Raw genomic sequence first — 18,608 nt, 5'->3', positions numbered from 1 at the left:
ACAGCATCAGACCCCACAGGTGAAGGGTTTAGTCCTACAAGACTGCCCACCCCCAGCCCCACCTCAGAGGCCAGCCCCAGGCCCAGGCTGTTACCTGTTACCTTCTGACCAGCCAGCTACAGATTGGAGGTTTCAACCACCTCCTCCTGAGGTTTGACTAATTTGCTAGCGTGGTCACAGAACTCAGGGAGACACCTAACACTTACCAGTTCATTAAAGGATATGATAAAGGAAACCAATCAATAGCCAGAGGAAGAGGATACATAGGGTAAGGTCCCAAACATCTGTCCTTATGGAGCCTGAGCCCTGCCTGGTGGCACATGGAAGTGTTCTGATTCCCCAAGCATGGAAGATCTCCCGAAAAGGGACCAGATGCCTGCCCTCGGGTTTTTCTGGAGGCTTCATTACGCAATTGTGATTGACCAAGTCATTGGCCATTGGCTGTTTCAACCTCCAGCCCCTCTTCCCTCTAGGGAGGTGGGGGTGGGACTAAAAATTCCAACCCTTAAGCCTGTGGTTGGCCCTCCTGGCAGCCAGCTCCCCCGCCCCCCTCGGGTGCTATCCAAAAATCACCTTCATTAATAACAAGACACCTATTTCAACTCTCTGCCTCTGAAGCATTTTCAGGATCAGGTATCTCTGAGAAATGTATTTTGGTCATGTGATCTTATAAATCATTATATTGCACTCTCCCGAAAGAGCATGGTAGCTATTCTGGAAACTGTGGGTGTGTTTCTCTGGGATGACCCCTGTCCTAAGAATAGCCACACGTTACAGTAATGACGTGGCCCCCCGAGACGGCCCCTCAGAGACACAAGGGGACACAGTGACCTGAGGTCTGCAACCTTGCTCTTGCCCTTGAGTTGCCATAGCTGCCACCCTCCCCATCTCTCTGACCCCACCTCAGTCTTGCCCTAAGTGTGACCTTTGATGGAGCCACTTCCCTCTCCCATCTGTGGGGCCTCAGAGGTGTGTGAGGGCTGACATGGCCAGTTAGGGTGCCAAGGAAATTCTGGGTATTCTAGGTGAAGCCTCCAGAATCAAAGTGATTTAAATGGTGTTTAATAAAAGGATTGGCCACGTTACGCACAGTTCAGTACTAATGGTCCCACACAACTCCAGTGAAATCTTGCCATCCTCTGTCGTTGGGGAGCAGGGTGCTGGGGTGTTTCTGCACTCGCTGGCAGGGTCCCTTTCGCCTTCATCGTGTGCTCCTTTGCCTTCTGTGGCCCTGGCCTCGGCTGTCTCAGGAGTGTGAGCTCTCCGCTTTGAGGAAAATCACCATGCATGGCCTGCGTGGGTTGCAGTAGTTACTTGGACTCTCTGAAGTCTGCTGAAGGGTAAACCCGACAGAATATAGCACGATTCTCCCTTGGGTGCAATGGGAAGCTCAGCATCACCACTTTGAGGATACAGACCCGAGTCTTCCTGACTGTCTCTGTGCAGAAGCTCTGGCCACACAGGAATTTGGCTGTCAGAATTCAAACGAATGCATTCTTCATGAGCCCTGCATTTAGCTGCAGATGGAGGGACCAGAGGAGGGTGGGTGCCTTGTGTGCGCTTCCAGTTGTAGGCTCTCTGTAGGCACGGAGTCTTGTGTGTCTGGTAATGACCCTGTAGCGCTCAGCAGTCACACCAGCCCTGGCATGGCCTTCTCTCCCGGGGCAGCTGCACAGAGCCAGCCTGGGGCTGAGGCTGACACAGTCCCAGCACTCCGAGGAGGTTCATCGGCTGCAGGAGCGGATGCAGTGGCTGGTGCCTCGGGACCTTGTGGACGAGCTGCAGCAGCTGCTGGAAGAGGAACGGCAGGCGGCTCGGCGGCTCCACAAGGAGTGCCTTCTCCAGGAGGAGAAGGGGAGGCGGCTGGAAACACAGTGGGTGAGTGGGGGCAAGGGCTCCGAGGCCCTGCTGATGGTGATGGCGGTGGTGAGGTTGCATCACTGGTCACGTGGCCAAAAACTGCCCTCCCAGCTCTTAGTGTTCTGGTCATACAGCAGCCCCAGGATCCCTATTTTCACTCTGAACAGTGCGGGACTCTATCGTCACCAAAGATGGATCGGGGAGGGGCGGCACCCACCCACTCAGGGAATGATGAGCCAGCTGACCTGAAAGGTCTCTCCAGCAGGGGGGCTGAGGGCATCTGTGGTAGGCCACATGACCACACGCTCGAGCTGTGCCCGGGGCCGGAAGTGCAGTGATGCTGAGGCCATGAGTGAAGCTGGGGGCGACGGTCCCACCCATGGAGCCCTGTGGGAGTTCTCCTGATTTCAAAGGAAAGCCGGAAACTGGATTTTTACATGAACACAGCCAGTTTCCAAATGATGCATCTGATGTAAAAAGAATCTTAAACCGTTTTGCAGAATGAAAAAAACCTACCCACAGGCACGCAAGGACTGCAGAAGTCATTTATTGGGTGCACACCGATCTAGGTGTCGGAGATATAGAAATGAACACACACGGCAAAAGCCTGTGCCCTCCTGGAGCCTACGTTCTAGTGGTGGGATGGGGGGAGAGAAATGAAAACCTGAGTCATGAGGATAGCATGTCAGATGGTGGTGAGTTGATGAGTGCTATGGAGCGGGACGCTTTGTAGTTAAAATAGGGGGCCAGAGAAGTTCTCCCCAATGTGTTACTTGAGCCAAGACCTGAAGGAGTTGAGGGAGCAAGGCTTCCACTTACCTGGGGAGAGTGCTTGAGAGGTAGCAGGAGCAACATATGCTGAGGCCCTGAGGTGGGTATGTACTTGGCATATTTTTTTTTTTTTAAGATTTTATTTATTTATTTGACAGAGAGAGATAGCGAGAGCAGGAACACAAGCAGGGGGAGTGGGAGAGGGAGAAGCAGGCTTCCCGCGGAGCAGGGAACCTGATGCGGGACTCGATCCCAGGATGCTGCGATCATGACCTGAGCTGAAGGCAGATGCTTAACGACTGAGCCACCCAGGCGCCCCTGTACTTGGCATGTTTAAGGAGGATGAGAGGGAGGCAGGAGGAGGGTGGTGGGACAAGAGGCCAGGGTGGAATGGCACACACATGGGGACCCTGGCTGTGCGCCAGGCACTGCACTAAGCATCTAGAGACCTAGAAACGGAGCTGCTGCCTTAAACGGGAGCAGGACACTGTGGCTGCAGAGGTCGGGATTCAGGCTCCATCATCTCCCAGCTGAGTGAGCTTGGCCAGCTACTTAACCTCTCTTCGCTTCATTTTTCTCATCTGTAAATGTCGGAGGCCAGTGGTCCCCACCTCAGAGCATTAGTGTAGGGCATCTGCCAGTTAGCACTTCTGGCGTGCTCGAATAGTCTGGCCTGTGTGCACCCTATGTTAGTGTTTAAAAGGCTGAGAAAACTCCCTCCTGAAATGTCACAGTGCGTTCATGAGGAAACATTGGGTGGGAGAGGGTGTGGAGGTAGGAGCCCGAGGTCATGGGGTGGGGGGGCTCCATGAGGAAGAAATTAGAGCAAGACTCGAAAGGTGGGGTAAGATTCAATGTTTGTGAAGTATAAATTCTATTGAAGAATAATCTTTCAGCCTTGTGCAAAAATGTTAAGCAGGAGATAAGCTTGGCCATGATAGAATATTGACAACACAAAGAAATTTAATCAGAAGTCCTTTCGAAATATTCAGTAACACATTTGGGGAAACACACTTTGGAATCATTTTTATGATTCAATTCTCAGGAAAGCAGGCCACTAATTGTCCTTGAACTACAAAGAGTGGTGTCAGCTTTTGGCTTGTGGTAGAACATTCTTTGTTTCTCTCTGCAGATGAAGGGTTATCTCCAGTCACTCCCAGATTTGTACATTTTAGCTAATTTCCATTCTGAAGTAAGTAAGCCTGATAACGATTCTTTTTGAAATGTAAACTATTGGCCCATAACCTTTTGTGGCAGGAAGAACATGAAAAAGAGCTTAAAGACACCCAAGAACAGGTAGAAGAGGTGGGAATGGTTCTGAAGAATGTGGAAATGCTCCTACAAGAAAAAGTGGCCGAGCTGAAAGAGCAGGTCAGTGACGGGTGTCTGTCATTGCCACATGTATTTTCTGAACTTTTTCCTTCTATGGTATTCAAGTAACTATTCCAGGGTGAGTCTGTCCTCATAGAACACGGAGAGAGCCCCATGTTCGTTTGGAACCACTGAACCTGGGGCTCCATCTAAACTTTGAGAATCTGAATATACAGATTTTTTTCAGAAGATGAACAGTTAAAAGCAATCAATAGAAAAACTGATTTTGTTAAATATGTACCCTAAATTATATTTGTATACATTGTGTTTATTTTGTTTTGGGAATTGTTTTAAGGTACATTTGAGAGGTGTTCACATCTCAGGATGTTCATTCATTTGTTCAGTCATTGGGCAGGTATTTACCGAGCACCTGTCATGTATCCCGGCATTCATTGTTCTGGGAAGACCTTGAGATGGGCCCTCATGGGCCTTACATTCTGGAGGTGGAGATAGACCATAACAAGAGAAATGACCTCAAGTTGTGAGAAATGCTCGCTCTGAAGAAGAAGAGATGGTGGTGGATGGGAAGTGGTGGGGATGGTTGGAGATCACTCTCTTCAGACATGGTGGGGCAGACACCAATGACCGCCATAGAGGGTCTGGCTGTGCCCCCGAGCTGAGGCCAGGTTGGCTTTTTGGAAGGGATAAGTGCTCATTGGGTGGGATTTTCCTTTGCAGTGTAGGGCTGAATGCCTGTAGCACCTCCAGTCAATGGGACAGCCATAATAAGGTACCCTCATGTCTCCATGTGTTCTGGGGGACATGCCAGAACCCCAGTGAGGAGGGGCATCCAGGCAGAGTTGCAGTGCAGGCCAGTGTCCTTAGACGGGATCAAGCGCAGCACGTCAGCAGGCCTCCAGGGAGTCTATTGTAGCTGATGGGTAGGCAGGACTCCCTCAAGGTCAGGAGTTTGCTTTTATTTTAGTTGCAGTTAGAAGCCACCAGAAGATTTTAAGCAAGAGCATGATATCTATATATTTTTAAATAAATCACTCTGGGGGAGAAAGGAAAAATTTGGACTGCTATAGGGAGCAAAGACCAAAAAAAGGCCAGAGCTGTTGTGACTGATGAAAGCTTACAGTCCAGTTCAGCCAGTACAGTCCACTGGTAAGAACAGGCAGCTGAGCAGCCAGCACAGAGGGTGCTGGGGCGGGGGGGCAGGGGCAAGGCTGGAAATAGGCAGGAGACACAGAGAAAAGGCTTAGCCAAACACCAGCTACTCCTAGAAGAGTTCTATTCAGAGCTGGAAGAAATTGGGAGAATCTGTAGAAATATTTTTATTACAGTAATCAAGTATGTTTAGAGGGTTCCTGAACTAAGCCCAAATGGGATGAAACATTTGCACTACCTCTTGTTCCCTGGGAAGTAGGAGGTCCCGGGGGGAGTCACACCCCCTTCCTTGACCATCTTCCTGGCCTTGCAGCTTCCTCCCTGCCGTCCACGGACTCCCTGGCCAAGTGTCACAGACTCTCAGTGACCCCTGCCCCTCACCTTACAGTCATTCTCTTGTAGGCACCCTCAGTTTGCTTCTTCTTGTCTGGCAAATCCTCAGTCCTGGTGAAATCCTGTGGCTCCTGCACCCCTGTCCTTGTGAGGTCCCGTCCATAGCCCCATGCCCCCCCCCACCCCCCCAGAACTAGCTTGTGCTCTGGCCAAGCGAACCAGCCGCCTGTGTCTGCGCGTGTACCACCGTGCCCAGCCCCTCCCTTCTCAGGGGCCCTCAGCCCCCGAACCCAAAGCTTAGGGAGCCCTGGCCCTGCCTCTGCTCCTCTTTACAGAAGTACCTGTGAAGGATTGTCTGCACACTCTCACCTGCCCTCCCTTGTGTTCCCCAATGCCATTGGCTCAGGTCCAGATTTGGGGGGTTGTGATGGATGCCCCCACTGTGTCCCCAGTGAGCCTGTCAGCTCAGCCTCTTCTCGCCCCACCTGCCAGCACTCCCACCTTCATCCTCTGAGCCCTGCGGTGTCCTTGTTTCCTCCTGTGCTCTGTTCTCAGCACGGGAGTGGCAGCAGCGCTTTCCCAGTGTGACTGAGGTGCTGGCCCCTCTCCCCTCCAAGCCTGCCACAGCCTTCAGAGTACAAGGCAGAGTTCCTCTAGGGGCCTCCAAGGCTCTGCAGGCTCTAGCCCCCTCCCCTCAGTGCCTGCGCAGTCAGTGTGGCAGCTCTAACCACCTCCCAGTGGGCCTCCCACCGCTGTGCCCCCCCAGCCACAGGCCTCTGGCCATTCCTGCCACCCCCAAAGACGTCCAGGCCTTTGCACCTGCTCCTCCCTTTGCCTGGAACGCACGCCCGGACAGCCTCAGCACTCTCCCTGCCTTATTCAGATTTCTGTTCACGTGTCAACAGAGAAGCCTTCCCTGTTCACCCCAACAAACGTAGGAACTCCCTCCTCAGCTGCCTGTCCCCTCCCCGTGAAACCAGTAACCAGAGAGTTAATAGGACTGCCAAATGCAGCTATAACTTTTCACCCTGACCTTTTTTGTTTGCCTGTAAACATGTCTGACTCCTCTCCTTGGGGGAGACAGATTCCAGTCTTGCCCTCCCGTCTCTCTCCTTTCCTCGCCACGCACTCCATTTGGACTGCACTTATTTTTCATTTTACTCTCTGCAGCCACGGTCAAGGTCTCTGCGCATCGGGCGGGCAGAGTTGGGTTTGGTTTCACACGGTTTTCTCTTAGCACTTGTCATGCCTCCACACCACATGTTTGTTTCTGGCCTGCCTGCTTCCATCAGAGTACGGACTCCTGAGAGCAGGGCCCTTATGAGGCCCTGGCACTACTTGTTCAGTGAATGAATGCAGTTTTGACTTTCAAAGCCCAAGGCCAGGCCCCCTGTGCCTTTGTAGCTAGAGTGGCCTTGTGTCCCCATTGCTGTGGCTGAGGTGTGTGGTGACACAGCCCATGCACCCAGGGCTTCGAGGGTGGACGCGGTGCTGAGGTAAGTCCTGGGTGACACGGTGGGTCAGCAGAGCACACGGAAATGAACCAGAATGACATGTTTTCCATTATGCTGGATCGTCCTTGTTGAGGTTGGTGATTGTAGTCTTTTTATATCTTCATTTCATGGTAAAATCTACTCTCACAAACTCGACTTCAGTTTTCTCTACCACATAATTCATCAGCTTCTCAATTTCCTCTTTCATGCCAGGGTAACAAAAATTGTCATTCCACCCAGGGTTTGTCTCAGATGTGTAAGAGCCCCGAATCTGTGGTCTGAACACATGAAAGGGTGGGAGGGCCAAGCTGTAATGCAGCATTTGTGCACGAGAGTCACAGGAAAGTGTGGTTCTCTTTCCTCTCTAGTTTGAAAAGAACACAAAGTCTGATTTGCTGCTCAAGGAACTCTATGTGGAAAATGCTCACCTGACGAAGGCATTTCAGGTCACCGAAGAGAAGCTGCGAGGTGCCGAGAAGAAAAACCGCATCTTGGAAGAAAAAGTTAGAGCTCTCAACAGACTCCTCAGTAAGATCGCTTCAGCTTCCCTCTCTGTGTGAAGGCTGCTTGTTTTCCTGGAATTCATTTCGAAAGAACATCTTTTAAAATTAAGCCACCGTGGTGCCATAATTTTCTAGGGTTCATTGGCCATGGCCCGGGCATAGGAGGTTTCTGATTCTTCTTTGTTCACCTCACACACATTTAAAAATGTCTGTTGTGCCAGATGCTCAGAAAATAGACATGCTGGAAAAGACGACATTTTTATTAGTGGTCCTGGGTAATTTCTCTAGGTAAAATTCCCAGTTTTGCTACCAATGGGTGAAACAGATTATGGCGGCTTTCAGTGAAGAAAGACTAAAAGAAAATGGTAAAATCAATTTCAGTGTTGTACTTTTGACCTTGGCTGCAGAGAGTAAAATGAAAAATAAGTGCTCTGGACAGTTTCACCCTTTCACTGTTACTGCTTTGGGTTCAGATCATTAGCATTCTCAGTATGGGTCTATACAGACATTCTAGAAAGACTACTCGCTGTGCCTGTCAGCCCTGCTCCACCACAGGAAGATGTCTGGGGAGTGCTTATTTTAAGTCTGTGGACTCAGGGATGATAGTATTTATTGCGAATGCAATCTTTTCCTCAATGAAATGTCATCACACTGGAAAATGTATTATATGTAAAGAAAAAAGAACTATAGTTTTATATCCAAAATATATATAAGTATGGTCATTTGGTTTATGAGAATAAAGTACTGTACTATGAAGAGTCACTATATTTACAAAAACTCTTTTCTATTAAAATTGTTTTAACTTCTAGGTTTAACTTTTTTTTTTTTTTAAGATTTTATTTATTTGACAGAGCACAAGCAGGGGGGAGCAGCAGAGGGAGAGGGAGACGCAGGCTCCCCACTAAGCAGGGAGCCCAGCACAGGGCTCAATCCCAGGACCCTGGGACCATCAATGATCTGAGCTGAAGGCAGACGCTTAAATGACTGAGTCACCTAGGCGCCCCTAAGTTTTTTTTTTAATTAAATATTTCAAACAAATAGAAAAACAGTTTTATGAGAAACACTCCTGTGCCCATCAATTAGATGTATTAGATAGAGGTGTAGACCCTGTTCTGTTGCTCTCAACCTCCTTCCCCTTCCTGGAGGCAGACACTACCCTGAAGCTGCTGCACTCCATCCCCTTCTGTCTGTACATTTACTATATGTGCTTATATAAGAACAACCTTAAAGCACTATGGAAAGACACAAAAGACTGGAATAGGGGCGCCTGGCTGGCTCAGTCAGTAAAGCATACAACTCTTGATTTAGGGGTTGTGAATTCAAGCCCCACGTTGGGCATGGAGCCACCTAAAAAAAAGACTGGAATAGATGGAAAGATCAGTTCTTGGATAGGAGATTCAACAGCATAAAGTTGGTTCTTCTCAATTAACTGATTAATGTAATATAGCCCCAATAAAAATACAAGTGGGTGTTCCCTGCCCCAGTTGACCCCTTGTCCCAGAGTCAGGTCTAAAGTTTACATGTACAGCAAGATAAGTGAATAATAGGGAAAACTGAAAAAAGAAGAGCAATGACTGCGAACTAGTTCTACTAGTTATTAAAACAGTCTCAATAAAATTTAGGTTACATGGTTGTGTACGTTTGTCAAAACTCATCAAAGGGCACACTTCTTCGTTCACTGTGGGCTTCTGGCTGGGACTAGAGTAATAAGGAGATTGGATCTAGTAGTCCTGAACAACACTACCAAACAACTGACATTTATAGAACCCAACAACAGCTGAAGTGCACCTGAACATTTACCAAGATAGACCATATTCGGGGCGCCTGGGTGGCTCAGTTGTTGAGTGTCTGCCCTCGGCTCAGGTCATGATCCCAGCGTTCTGGGATCGAGCCCCACATCGGGCTCCCTGCTCCGCGGGAAGCCTGCTTCTCCCTCTCCCACTCGCCCTGCTTGTGTTCCCTCTCTCGCTGTCTCTCTCTCTGTCAAATAAAATCTTAAAAAAAAAAGAAAGGGGGGGGCGCCTGGGTGGCTCGGTCGTTGAGCGTCTGCCTTCGGCTTGAGTCGTGATTCCGGGGTCCTGGGATCGATCCCCACATCAGGCTCCCTGCTCACCGGGAGGCCTGTTTCTCCGTCTCCCCCTCCCCCTGCTTGTGTTCCCTCTCTCACTGTGTCTCTCTCTGTCAAGTAAATAGAATCTTTAAAAAGAAAAAGATCATAATCTGGGAACTTGGAAAAAGCCGCAAAAAAATCGAAAGTATTTAAGTCATACAAAGTATATTCTCTGACCACAAAGGAATTAAATTAGGAATCGAGACCAGAATGATTATTTGGGAAATCCCCAAAATTTGGAAACAATAATACACTGTTAAATAACCCATGCACCATCAGAGGAGAAATTAAAAAATATTTTGAATTGAATAAAAATGAAAATACAGTATGCCAAATTTTGGGGTGGAGCTAAAGCATTACTTAGGGGAAGATTCATAGCGCTAAATTCCTGTATTAGAAAAAAGGTCTCAAATCAATGACCTGAGCTTCCACCTTAAATAACTAGAAAAACAAGAGCAAATGAAACCCAAAGTAAGTAGAAGAAAGGAAAAAATGAAGATCATAGTAGAAGTCAAGGAATAGAAGAACAGGAACCCTCATGCTAGGAATTAAGCCTAGCCCTGGGGCCTGTTTTGTAAATAGTTTGATTGGCACAGCAAACTACGCCTGCTTTTGTGCTCAGCATCAGAAACCGTGTGGCCCACAAAGTCTAAAAAAAGTTTGTTGACTCCTGCGATAGAAAACAGGAAAAAAAAAAAAAAAAGCCAATGAAACCAAAGGTTGGTTCTTTGATAACATCGATAAAGTTGATAAACCTCTAGCCAGAATGATCGGGATAAAGGAGAAAAAAAAATTTACCAATATCAGGAATCAGAGAGGTGACATCACTGCAGAATCTACAAAAAACATAAGGCAATATTATGAACAACATTATGCCAATAACTTCAACAACTTAGACAAAATACAGAGGACAAAAAATACCAAAGCTTATCCTGGAGGAAGAAGCAGCTCTATATAAAAGAAATTGAACCTTCCCACAAAGAAACTCCAGGCCCAGATGTTTTAAACATGAATTCTACTGAACATTTAAGAAGGAACTAATAATACGAAGTCTGTACAAACTCTTCCAAAAAATTGAAGAGCTAGTATTTCCCAACTCTTTCTCTGACAGGGTTACGTGGTCTTCTGACATGACAAGAATACTACAAACCAATATCCATCATGAACACAGATGCAAAAATTCTCAACAATATTTTAGCAAATCAAATCCAACAAAAAAGTATCAGTGCATCATGACCAATTGGGGCTTATGCTAGGAGTGCACAGTTGGTTTAACATTGGAAAATCAATCAGCCACTGAAATTCACCATATTAACAAATTAAAAGACAAAAAAAATGATCATCTCAATAGATGCATAAAGTGGATATGACAAAACCCAACATCTGTTCCTGATAGAAACTCACAGGGAACTAGAAATAGAAAGGGGTTTCCTTAACCTGATAATGGGCATCTACAAAAAACTCAGCTGAAGTTATAGTTAATATAAAAGATGGAATGCTTTCCTCCTAAGATCAGACACAAGATGCGGATTTCTCACCACTTTTATCTAGTACTCTCCTGGAGGTTCTAACCAGTGCAGTCAGGCAAGAAAGAGAAAGACAAGGCATCCAGGTTGGAAAGAAAGGAGTAAAACTCTATTCACCGAAAACATGACCATAGATGTAGACAATTTTTTTTTAAGGATTTTATTTATTTATTTATTTATTTATTTGAGAGACAGTGGGAGAGGGAAAGAGCACAGGAGGAAGAGGGAGAAGCAGACTCCCCGCTGAGCAGAGAGCCCAGTGCATGGCTCAATCCCAGGACCCTGAGATCATGACCTGAGCCAAAGGCAGATGCTTAACCAACTGAGCCACCCAGGTGCCCCTGAAACTTTTTTTTTAAGATTGATTGATTTATAAATGGGAGGATGAACTTTGTTTATGGGCCAGAATATCTTCAATATTGTTAAGATGTCAGTTCTCCCCAAATTGATACACAGATCTAGTGCAGTCTCAATTACAATAATAGGTTTGATTTTGGCAGAAATTGATCCTAAATTTCATATGAAAAGCAAAAGACTTCACATACCTAAGACAAATACGAAAAAGAAGAAATTTGGACCATTAACACTATTTGAGGAATTATTATAAGAGTTACATACACTACATAAAAATAGCATGGGTATTGGTGTCAGTATAGAAAAATAGATCGTTAGAACAAAATAAGCCCACACGTATACATTTTGTTGTTGTTTACAGTGGAGAAAGGATAGCCTTTTCAACAAGTGGTGCTAGAAGAGGATGGCCACATGCTTCCACTTTCCCCTGCCCAAAGTAACCTTGGGTCCATACCTTGTACCATATGTGAAAATTAACTCAAAGTGGATCCTAGAGCTAAGGGTAAGCCTAAAACTATAATACTTCTAGATAAAGGAAAAAATCCTTGTTACCTTGGGCTGGGACAAGATTTTTTAGATATGACACCAAAAGCATAAAAGAAGGGGCGCCTGGGTGGCTCAGTTGGTTAAGCGACTGCCTTCGGCTCAGGTCATGATCCTGGAGTCCCGGGATCGAGTCCCACATCGGGCTCCCTGCTCGGCGGGGAGTCTCCTTCTCCCTCTGACCCTCTTCCCTCTCGTGCTCTCTGTCTCTCATTCTCTCTCTCTCAAATAAATAAATAAAATCTTTAAAAAAAAAAAAGCATAAAAGAACAAATGAATACGTCAGATTTTTATCAAAACTAAAATGTTTGCTCTTCAAAATATACTGTTAAATGAAAAGACAAGCCAGAAACTGGGAAATAATATTTGCAAAGCGTACATCTCATACAGGACTTATATGCAGAATATATAAAGAACTCTCAAAACTCTTAAGAAAACAACACAGATTTCTTTTAAAAGGACATACTTTTGGAAAATTCACCAAAGATAGATTCCAAATAATCACATGTAAAGATAGTCAACATCATTAGTCATTAGGGAAATGCAAATTAAAACCTCAACAAGATGGCGTTACACATGACACACTAGTAGAATGGCTAAAATTAAAAAGACTAACCAATACCAAGTGTTAGCTAGGATGTGGAAGAACAAGAACTCATACGTTGCTGGTGTGAATTCAAAATGCACAACCACCTTGGAAGACAGTTTAGCAGTTTCTTAAAAAGTTAAACATATATAGGGATGCCTGGGTGGCTCAGTTGGTTAAGTGTCTGCCTTCAGCTCAGGTCATGATCTGGGTGTCCTGGGATCAAGCCCCACATTGAGCTCCCTGTGGGAAGTCTGCTTCTCCCTCTCACTCTGCCCCTTGCCTCTGCTTGTGCTCTCTCAAATAAATTTTTAAAAAATCTTTTAAAAATGTTAAACATATATGTAACTTCTACTCCTAGTCATTTGCCCAAAAGAAAATATATGTCCATTAAAGACTTGTATGCAGATGTTCCTGGCATATTTTTTTTGTTAATAGCCAAAAACTGGAAAGAACGCACTATTAGCAAGGATGGAGGGGGGGAGGACATAGTTACTATCATTCATTTCTGATGGTAATGCAAATTATTATAATTCCTATGTATTTTGGCAAGAACAATAAAAATTGTAATTATCCTATTTATAAAGTTGCATTATGTATAAAATGATATATGTACCAGGTTACTCACATTAGCTTTGTCTGTAGTAGCAAAAGGCTGGAAACAATTTAGTGTCCATCAACAGGGAATTAGATTTTTAAGAAAAAGTATTTAACAGTCTGTATTGGTTTGCTAGGGCTGCCATAACAAAATCACAGACTGGGTGGCTGGAACAGAAATTTATTTTCTTGCAATCCTGGAGGCTGGAACTCAGGCTGTTCTTGTTTTTTCAAGGACCTCTCCCCTTGGCTTGCAGACACCCACCTTTTCTGTGTGTGTTCACATGGTCAGCAAAATCAAAATGAAACAATGAGGTTATATAAATATTAGAATATGGCCAAGTCATCATGATTTGTAGCTCTTTACATGTATCAGCCAAAGCTAGTTAGGAAATACAATAGAAAAAAGACTGCATTCACATTAGGAACAAAATCTAGAAAATAACTGGGAAACCACTTAGAAAGAAATGTGATTGGATTTTGTGTATGATCAGTTAGCAGTGAGCACACTGGTGGTGGGAAGGGGGCACTTACCTTTACTTCCTACATTGTTTTTTTCTAACTGCATATATATTACCATCATAAGAAAAAACATGTTTAAAATTCTAACCACAATTCTAAATAGGCAATCAGTATAAGTCAATACAACAACCAAAATCTCAGATTTCCAGCTATTCATCTCAAATAAGGAATATACTTATTATTTTATTTGGGAAATTAAATACAAAAGTATATCATATAATGTAAGTTTGGGAATGCCGGTGGGCTGGCAACACAGCAATATCCTTCACAGGCGCTCATCCTCACAGGGGACTCACGTGGACCGCAGGCCTCACCTGGCTGCATGCTTTCGTGTGCTCTGGACGTAGAACGAGGGAGGTGACTACAGACCCACAGTTAAAGTATCAACATCATCCATCCCATTCGCTAGGGAAATTATCCTTATTGTTTATCTGCAGAGATTTAGATGAAAATCTGATCTGGCTACAAAAACTATCGAGAAATTTTTTCCAATAATGAAAATAATCTGTAAAGGGCAGTCTTCGGATCAAAGTAGGTATGAAAACATACAGATCCACATCCCAAGTGAAGTTTTTCTATAACTTGATTTCTTGAATATAATTTTGGCCAGAAACATTTCCCCTATGTAAAAATGAAACTGCACACTTAATATGTGCCAGGTCGTGGGCTTATCTGGACTTTTAAATTTGAATGCTTCTTACAGATTACTGTAGCGGTCGTGGAAGGGACTGGTGGGGAAAGGCCACTGCCCACCAGGCAAGAGTGCTCTGTGCCTCTCCAGCCCGTACCATCCAGAGTTCATCAGACAACACAGGGTGCCCTCCGCTTTACTGACCAGCTTCATGTGTCTTTTCAGTCATTGTGAATCTGGGGGGAAACTGCACAAAGTTCCTGTTCTAGCCCCAGTTTCTAGTCCCCTCTCCCAAGTGGTGATACTGGCTCGTTCCCCCCAAGCTCACAGGCAGGCAAGAGCCAGATCAATTGCTGTTGGAAATAGGCAAAATCCAGTATTCTTCCTTTCTGCCTTCCCAAACAGCCAGATGATAAATTACTGTCATTAAACGTTACATACACTGAAAATCTGGACAGACCATCATTTCCACCTGCCCGTGTGATTTGGAAATGTGTATCCCAGAAACCCAGCTTCTGGGCTTGCCCAAGACACACCACCAGAAACAACACAAGATGCAGAGACCAACCTTCTCACTATGCAGCAAGAGATTATTTAAAAGAAATTCAAATGGCAGCAGGGCGGCTGGGGATGGGGTGGGGTCAAGTGTGACTTTTTGGCCGCCTTTTCCCCCAGCGCTGCATAGACATCAGGCTGGCTGCGAGCACCATGAAGATCTGGACTTCAGAGAGCATCTTTGACCACCCATGGGAAACTGTTACAAGAGCTGCAATGCAGAAATACCTAAACCCTCCAAGTGTGGTTGGAGTTGATTGATTGGATAGACTTATAGATCCCCCTGGAAAGTTGCACAGCGGTACACTTCTCAGCACAGACAGGACTGCCTTCCTTTGTGAAATCTCTTATTGGATGCAGCAAGAACTAAAACACAGGTGCAAGAACACTCTGTACTTGATCCTACAGAGAAAACAATGGAACTTGAATCTACTAATATTTTATTTATAAATACAGTTTCAGTAGTTGAAACTCACATAAAAACCACATCCTCAGGACACAGAAAAAACCGTTTTGACTCAAGAAATAATTATTGTGAAAGGAGTCAGTCTAAGCAGTTACCTTGAAGGACTGATGGCAAGTACAGTATCTTCGACTGCTAATAATACTGGGCTGAGAAGCAATGGAATGGTTAATACAAAAATTAAATGCTGAGGGGCACCTGGGTAGCTCAGTCAGTTAAGTGTCTGACTCTTGATCTTGGCTCAGGTCATGATCTCAGGGTTGTGGGCTTGAGCTCCCCGTTGGGCTCCCACTCAGTGGGGAGTCTGCTTGCGATTCTACCTCTGCCCCTCCCCTCCCCCACACTCACTGGCTCTCTCTCTGAAATAAATAAATCTTTAAAAAAACAACTATATTTTAGGCAGAGTTTCTTTTTAAATAAGCTAAAGAAAAGCTATATGACTTTTCATTAAACCAAAGAGGTACAGGGTTTCTAAATAAAAGGGACCATCTGAAAGTAGTAGTGTTTGAAATGACCACCTAATTTTGAGGATTCCAGTATTTATGCAAAAATTTCATAATTTTTGAAAAGTACTTGGAAATCATATTGGCATAATAATCTCCTTTAAGGTAGAATTTTAAAACTTGTCATGCATTGGAATTCTTCCAAAGCAGAGCCACCTGAACACATACAATTACCCTGCTGTGGTAAACTTCACAAACTTGTATGAGGGAATGCTCTTTATTTTTTTTTTTTTTAAGTTTTATTTCAGTTTAACTTCTATACCCAATGTGAGGCTCCAACTCACAACCCTGAGATCATGAGTTACATGCTCTTCCAACTGAGCCAGCCAGGAGCCCCTGAGGGAATGCTCTTTAAAAGGAGAAATTACAGGGGCACCTGGCTGGCTCAGTTAAGTGTCCAACTCTTGATTTCAGTTCAGGTCAGGATCCCAGGGTCGAGAGTTCAAGCCTCATGTCAGGCTCCGCGCTGGAGAGATTATCTGGTTTCTGGACAAATACAATGTGGAGAGATTATCTCTCTCTCCCTCTCCTGCTCCTCCCCTCCCCTCCCCCTCCAAATAAATAAATAAATAAATAAAAGGAGAAATTACATAGTTTTAAAAGACATTAATTTGTATAAAATAACTTGTTCTGCTATAAGGCACCATTACAAAGCACAGTGTTTGGGTACTTAAATGACATTTTTGGAGTGAAAATTATCACTAAAGTAACACATGACCCCGGCAACAACAAAAAAGGATTTTATTATATTAAAGAGTACTGTATTAATTTGCCAAAGTTTTGTAACTTAGGAAAGGTATTACCTTCCTTGGATTTGTACTTTAATAAGACAGTATGCTATACCATGGGCTGGAAATGTTCACTGAAAAAATAGTCGTTACCGGGGGGAAAAAAGAAAATCGAATGTTAACAAATGTTTACTTTCATTAAAAAAAACATTGTCAAAAAAATCACTGTAGTAACTGTAGGCATGTTGTAATTATAGATAACAGCTTACAGTTTATTACAAAGAGGAGGATGAATCCTGTACAAAAGAAAAACAAACCCACTCCTTAGCCAGATACTCCTAGTTATTGTAAAGAACGTCTGTGACCTTTAAAACCAAAGAGGTGAGGCTGGAGAGGACGTGTAACACTCTTCTGTGGTGTGGCCTCCCTCGTACCACAGGGCAGCCTGGCGGGACCTCAGCACAACGTCAGGACAGCACGTGCTCCAGAACGCCCTGTCTAACCAGCTGCTCACACTTCCACCGGGGCAAGAAGTGCTGAGGGGAAATGGGGGAGAGAGGAAGATAAACAATTGGAAAAGAATTTAAAGTTACATTTTGCATCATTAAAAAGCAGCAACCGATTACATACTTTTCAAGCAGCTAAGTAGCTAAAAGCTAAACTTAAGTACATTTGCTATTTTAGTCAACTGAAATTGAAGCCACTTAAAACTGTACTGAATTCTGATTTTTATAAATAAATTCATAGTTTGCTTCAGTTAAACTTAACTGAAGACTTCTGCATTCCAGCAGGAATTCTGCTCGGTGTCTGCACTTTGGGATTTACGCACAGAAAACCCAGGGGTGGGATTCTGCAGCAGTGGACCACAAGTGGGACGACAGCCTGTCGGGAAGACCACCGAAAGGAGCATCTTCTCAATTAAGCTTCTCTAGTATTGAGTCTGAACATTTATTCTTATCATAACAGCAGTGGCCTCTTTCCTCCTGAATTTTTCAAGGATTAAAAGTATCTGTAATCTGCAGTGTGGGTGCTGTTCACACGTGTGTGAAGACACTGGGACCCAGCTAAGGCTCACCCTGAGTGTCCTCCGAGAGGAAACCACTCTCGTTCTGAGGCCGAAAGGAGTCTCCCTGTCTTAAAATGGAGTGTTTACTGAAGTCTGGGGTGGGGAGGTGCAGGCAGCAAGGCAGGAAAACTTCCCAGGCTCACAGAGGACCAAAGAAATCTCAAAAGACAGACCTACTTGGGTAAAAACTAAAAACGCTATGTTAGGAAGTTCAGAGCAAATCATCTTAGAAAATAACCGCAGGATTATTACGATAATAACGATATTACGATAATAACGAGGGATTATCACACTAGTTTGGGGGAGCGGGCTGTGCTTCCACAGCCCTGCACACCTGATGGGCCTTCCTCACCAGCTTGCGGGCCTATCCAGGGGCCCATGACCAAATGAATCCCTCCCGACCAGTCAGGAAGACACCCTGCTGTCTAACTTGTTAAATGAATTTTTTAAATGCCTTAAGAATGTAAAATGTAAAAAAAGGGGAAAAAAATGTTGAGTTGTTTGTTTAAGTTATTCCAATTCCTACTACAAAGGGAGAGGAGTTTCTGATTTCTGGACAAATACAATCATGCTTGCCATATGGACAAGTATAAAGAAATCTATGGTTTAAAAAAAAATGCTGGGGATTAACATAAGAATAAAAAAAAAGCTTAATTATAAGGATAATTATGCTTTATTTTCCTGAATTTTCTCTTTTTAAAACATATATAATATTTTCCACTAAGTGACAAATACCAGTTATAAATATTCAATTGGTCACAACTGAATATTAGAATTAAAAAAACACATAAGTGGAAAACAGGTAGACTGTTGTAGATACATTAATTTAATATTGTCTTTATAGTACTGTAAACAAAACACCACTGAATTAGAAAAGATATTGGTATTAAGTGATACAAAGCCATCATGAATTCTGCTCCTGCCAAAACAAATAGAAATGTAAGATGAAAGTTATGTAGTATAAAATAAAATGATATTGAACC

At 44.4% G+C, this 18,608-nt stretch overlaps 2 protein-coding genes and 1 pseudogene across 6 annotated transcripts in view; 2 read left to right on the top strand and 1 right to left on the bottom strand.

The window, feature by feature from the left end:
* The window catches only part of NINL (ninein like), a 132,178-nt gene extending 119,040 nt beyond the window's left edge, over nt 1-13,138 (top strand). For 3 of the 4 annotated variants that reach the window (XM_081833289.1, XM_081833288.1, XM_081833286.1), the window contains 3 exons: nt 1,669-1,878; nt 3,889-4,002; nt 7,307-13,138. In XM_081833289.1, the coding sequence (XP_081689415.1) occupies nt 1,669-1,878; nt 3,889-4,002; nt 7,307-7,498 (516 nt within the window). In that variant the 3' untranslated portion in view covers nt 7,499-13,138. The remainder of the gene's footprint in view (nt 1-1,668; nt 1,879-3,888; nt 4,003-7,306) is intronic. The other variant, XM_081833287.1, reaches the window with a different exon arrangement.
* Nucleotides 13,139-13,256: 118 nt separating this feature from the next.
* On the top strand, nt 13,257-16,175 carry LOC145723861 (PRELI domain containing protein 3B pseudogene; annotated as a pseudogene).
* A 380-nt stretch (nt 16,176-16,555) lies between these two features.
* Nucleotides 16,556-18,608, bottom strand: part of GINS1 (GINS complex subunit 1) — a 20,581-nt gene continuing 18,528 nt past the window's right edge. For both annotated transcript variants that reach the window (XM_081833295.1, XM_081833297.1), the window contains exon 7: nt 16,556-17,095. In XM_081833295.1, the coding sequence (XP_081689421.1) occupies nt 17,027-17,095 (69 nt within the window). In that variant the 3' untranslated portion in view covers nt 16,556-17,026. The remainder of the gene's footprint in view (nt 17,096-18,608) is intronic.

The sequence above is a fragment of the Leptonychotes weddellii genome, chromosome 10, assembly GCF_054177405.1.
Source record: "Leptonychotes weddellii isolate Sample4059 chromosome 10, ASM5417740v2, whole genome shotgun sequence".
Lineage (NCBI taxonomy): Eukaryota > Metazoa > Chordata > Mammalia > Carnivora > Phocidae > Leptonychotes > Leptonychotes weddellii.
This window is presented reverse-complemented; position numbering and strand designations above follow the sequence as displayed.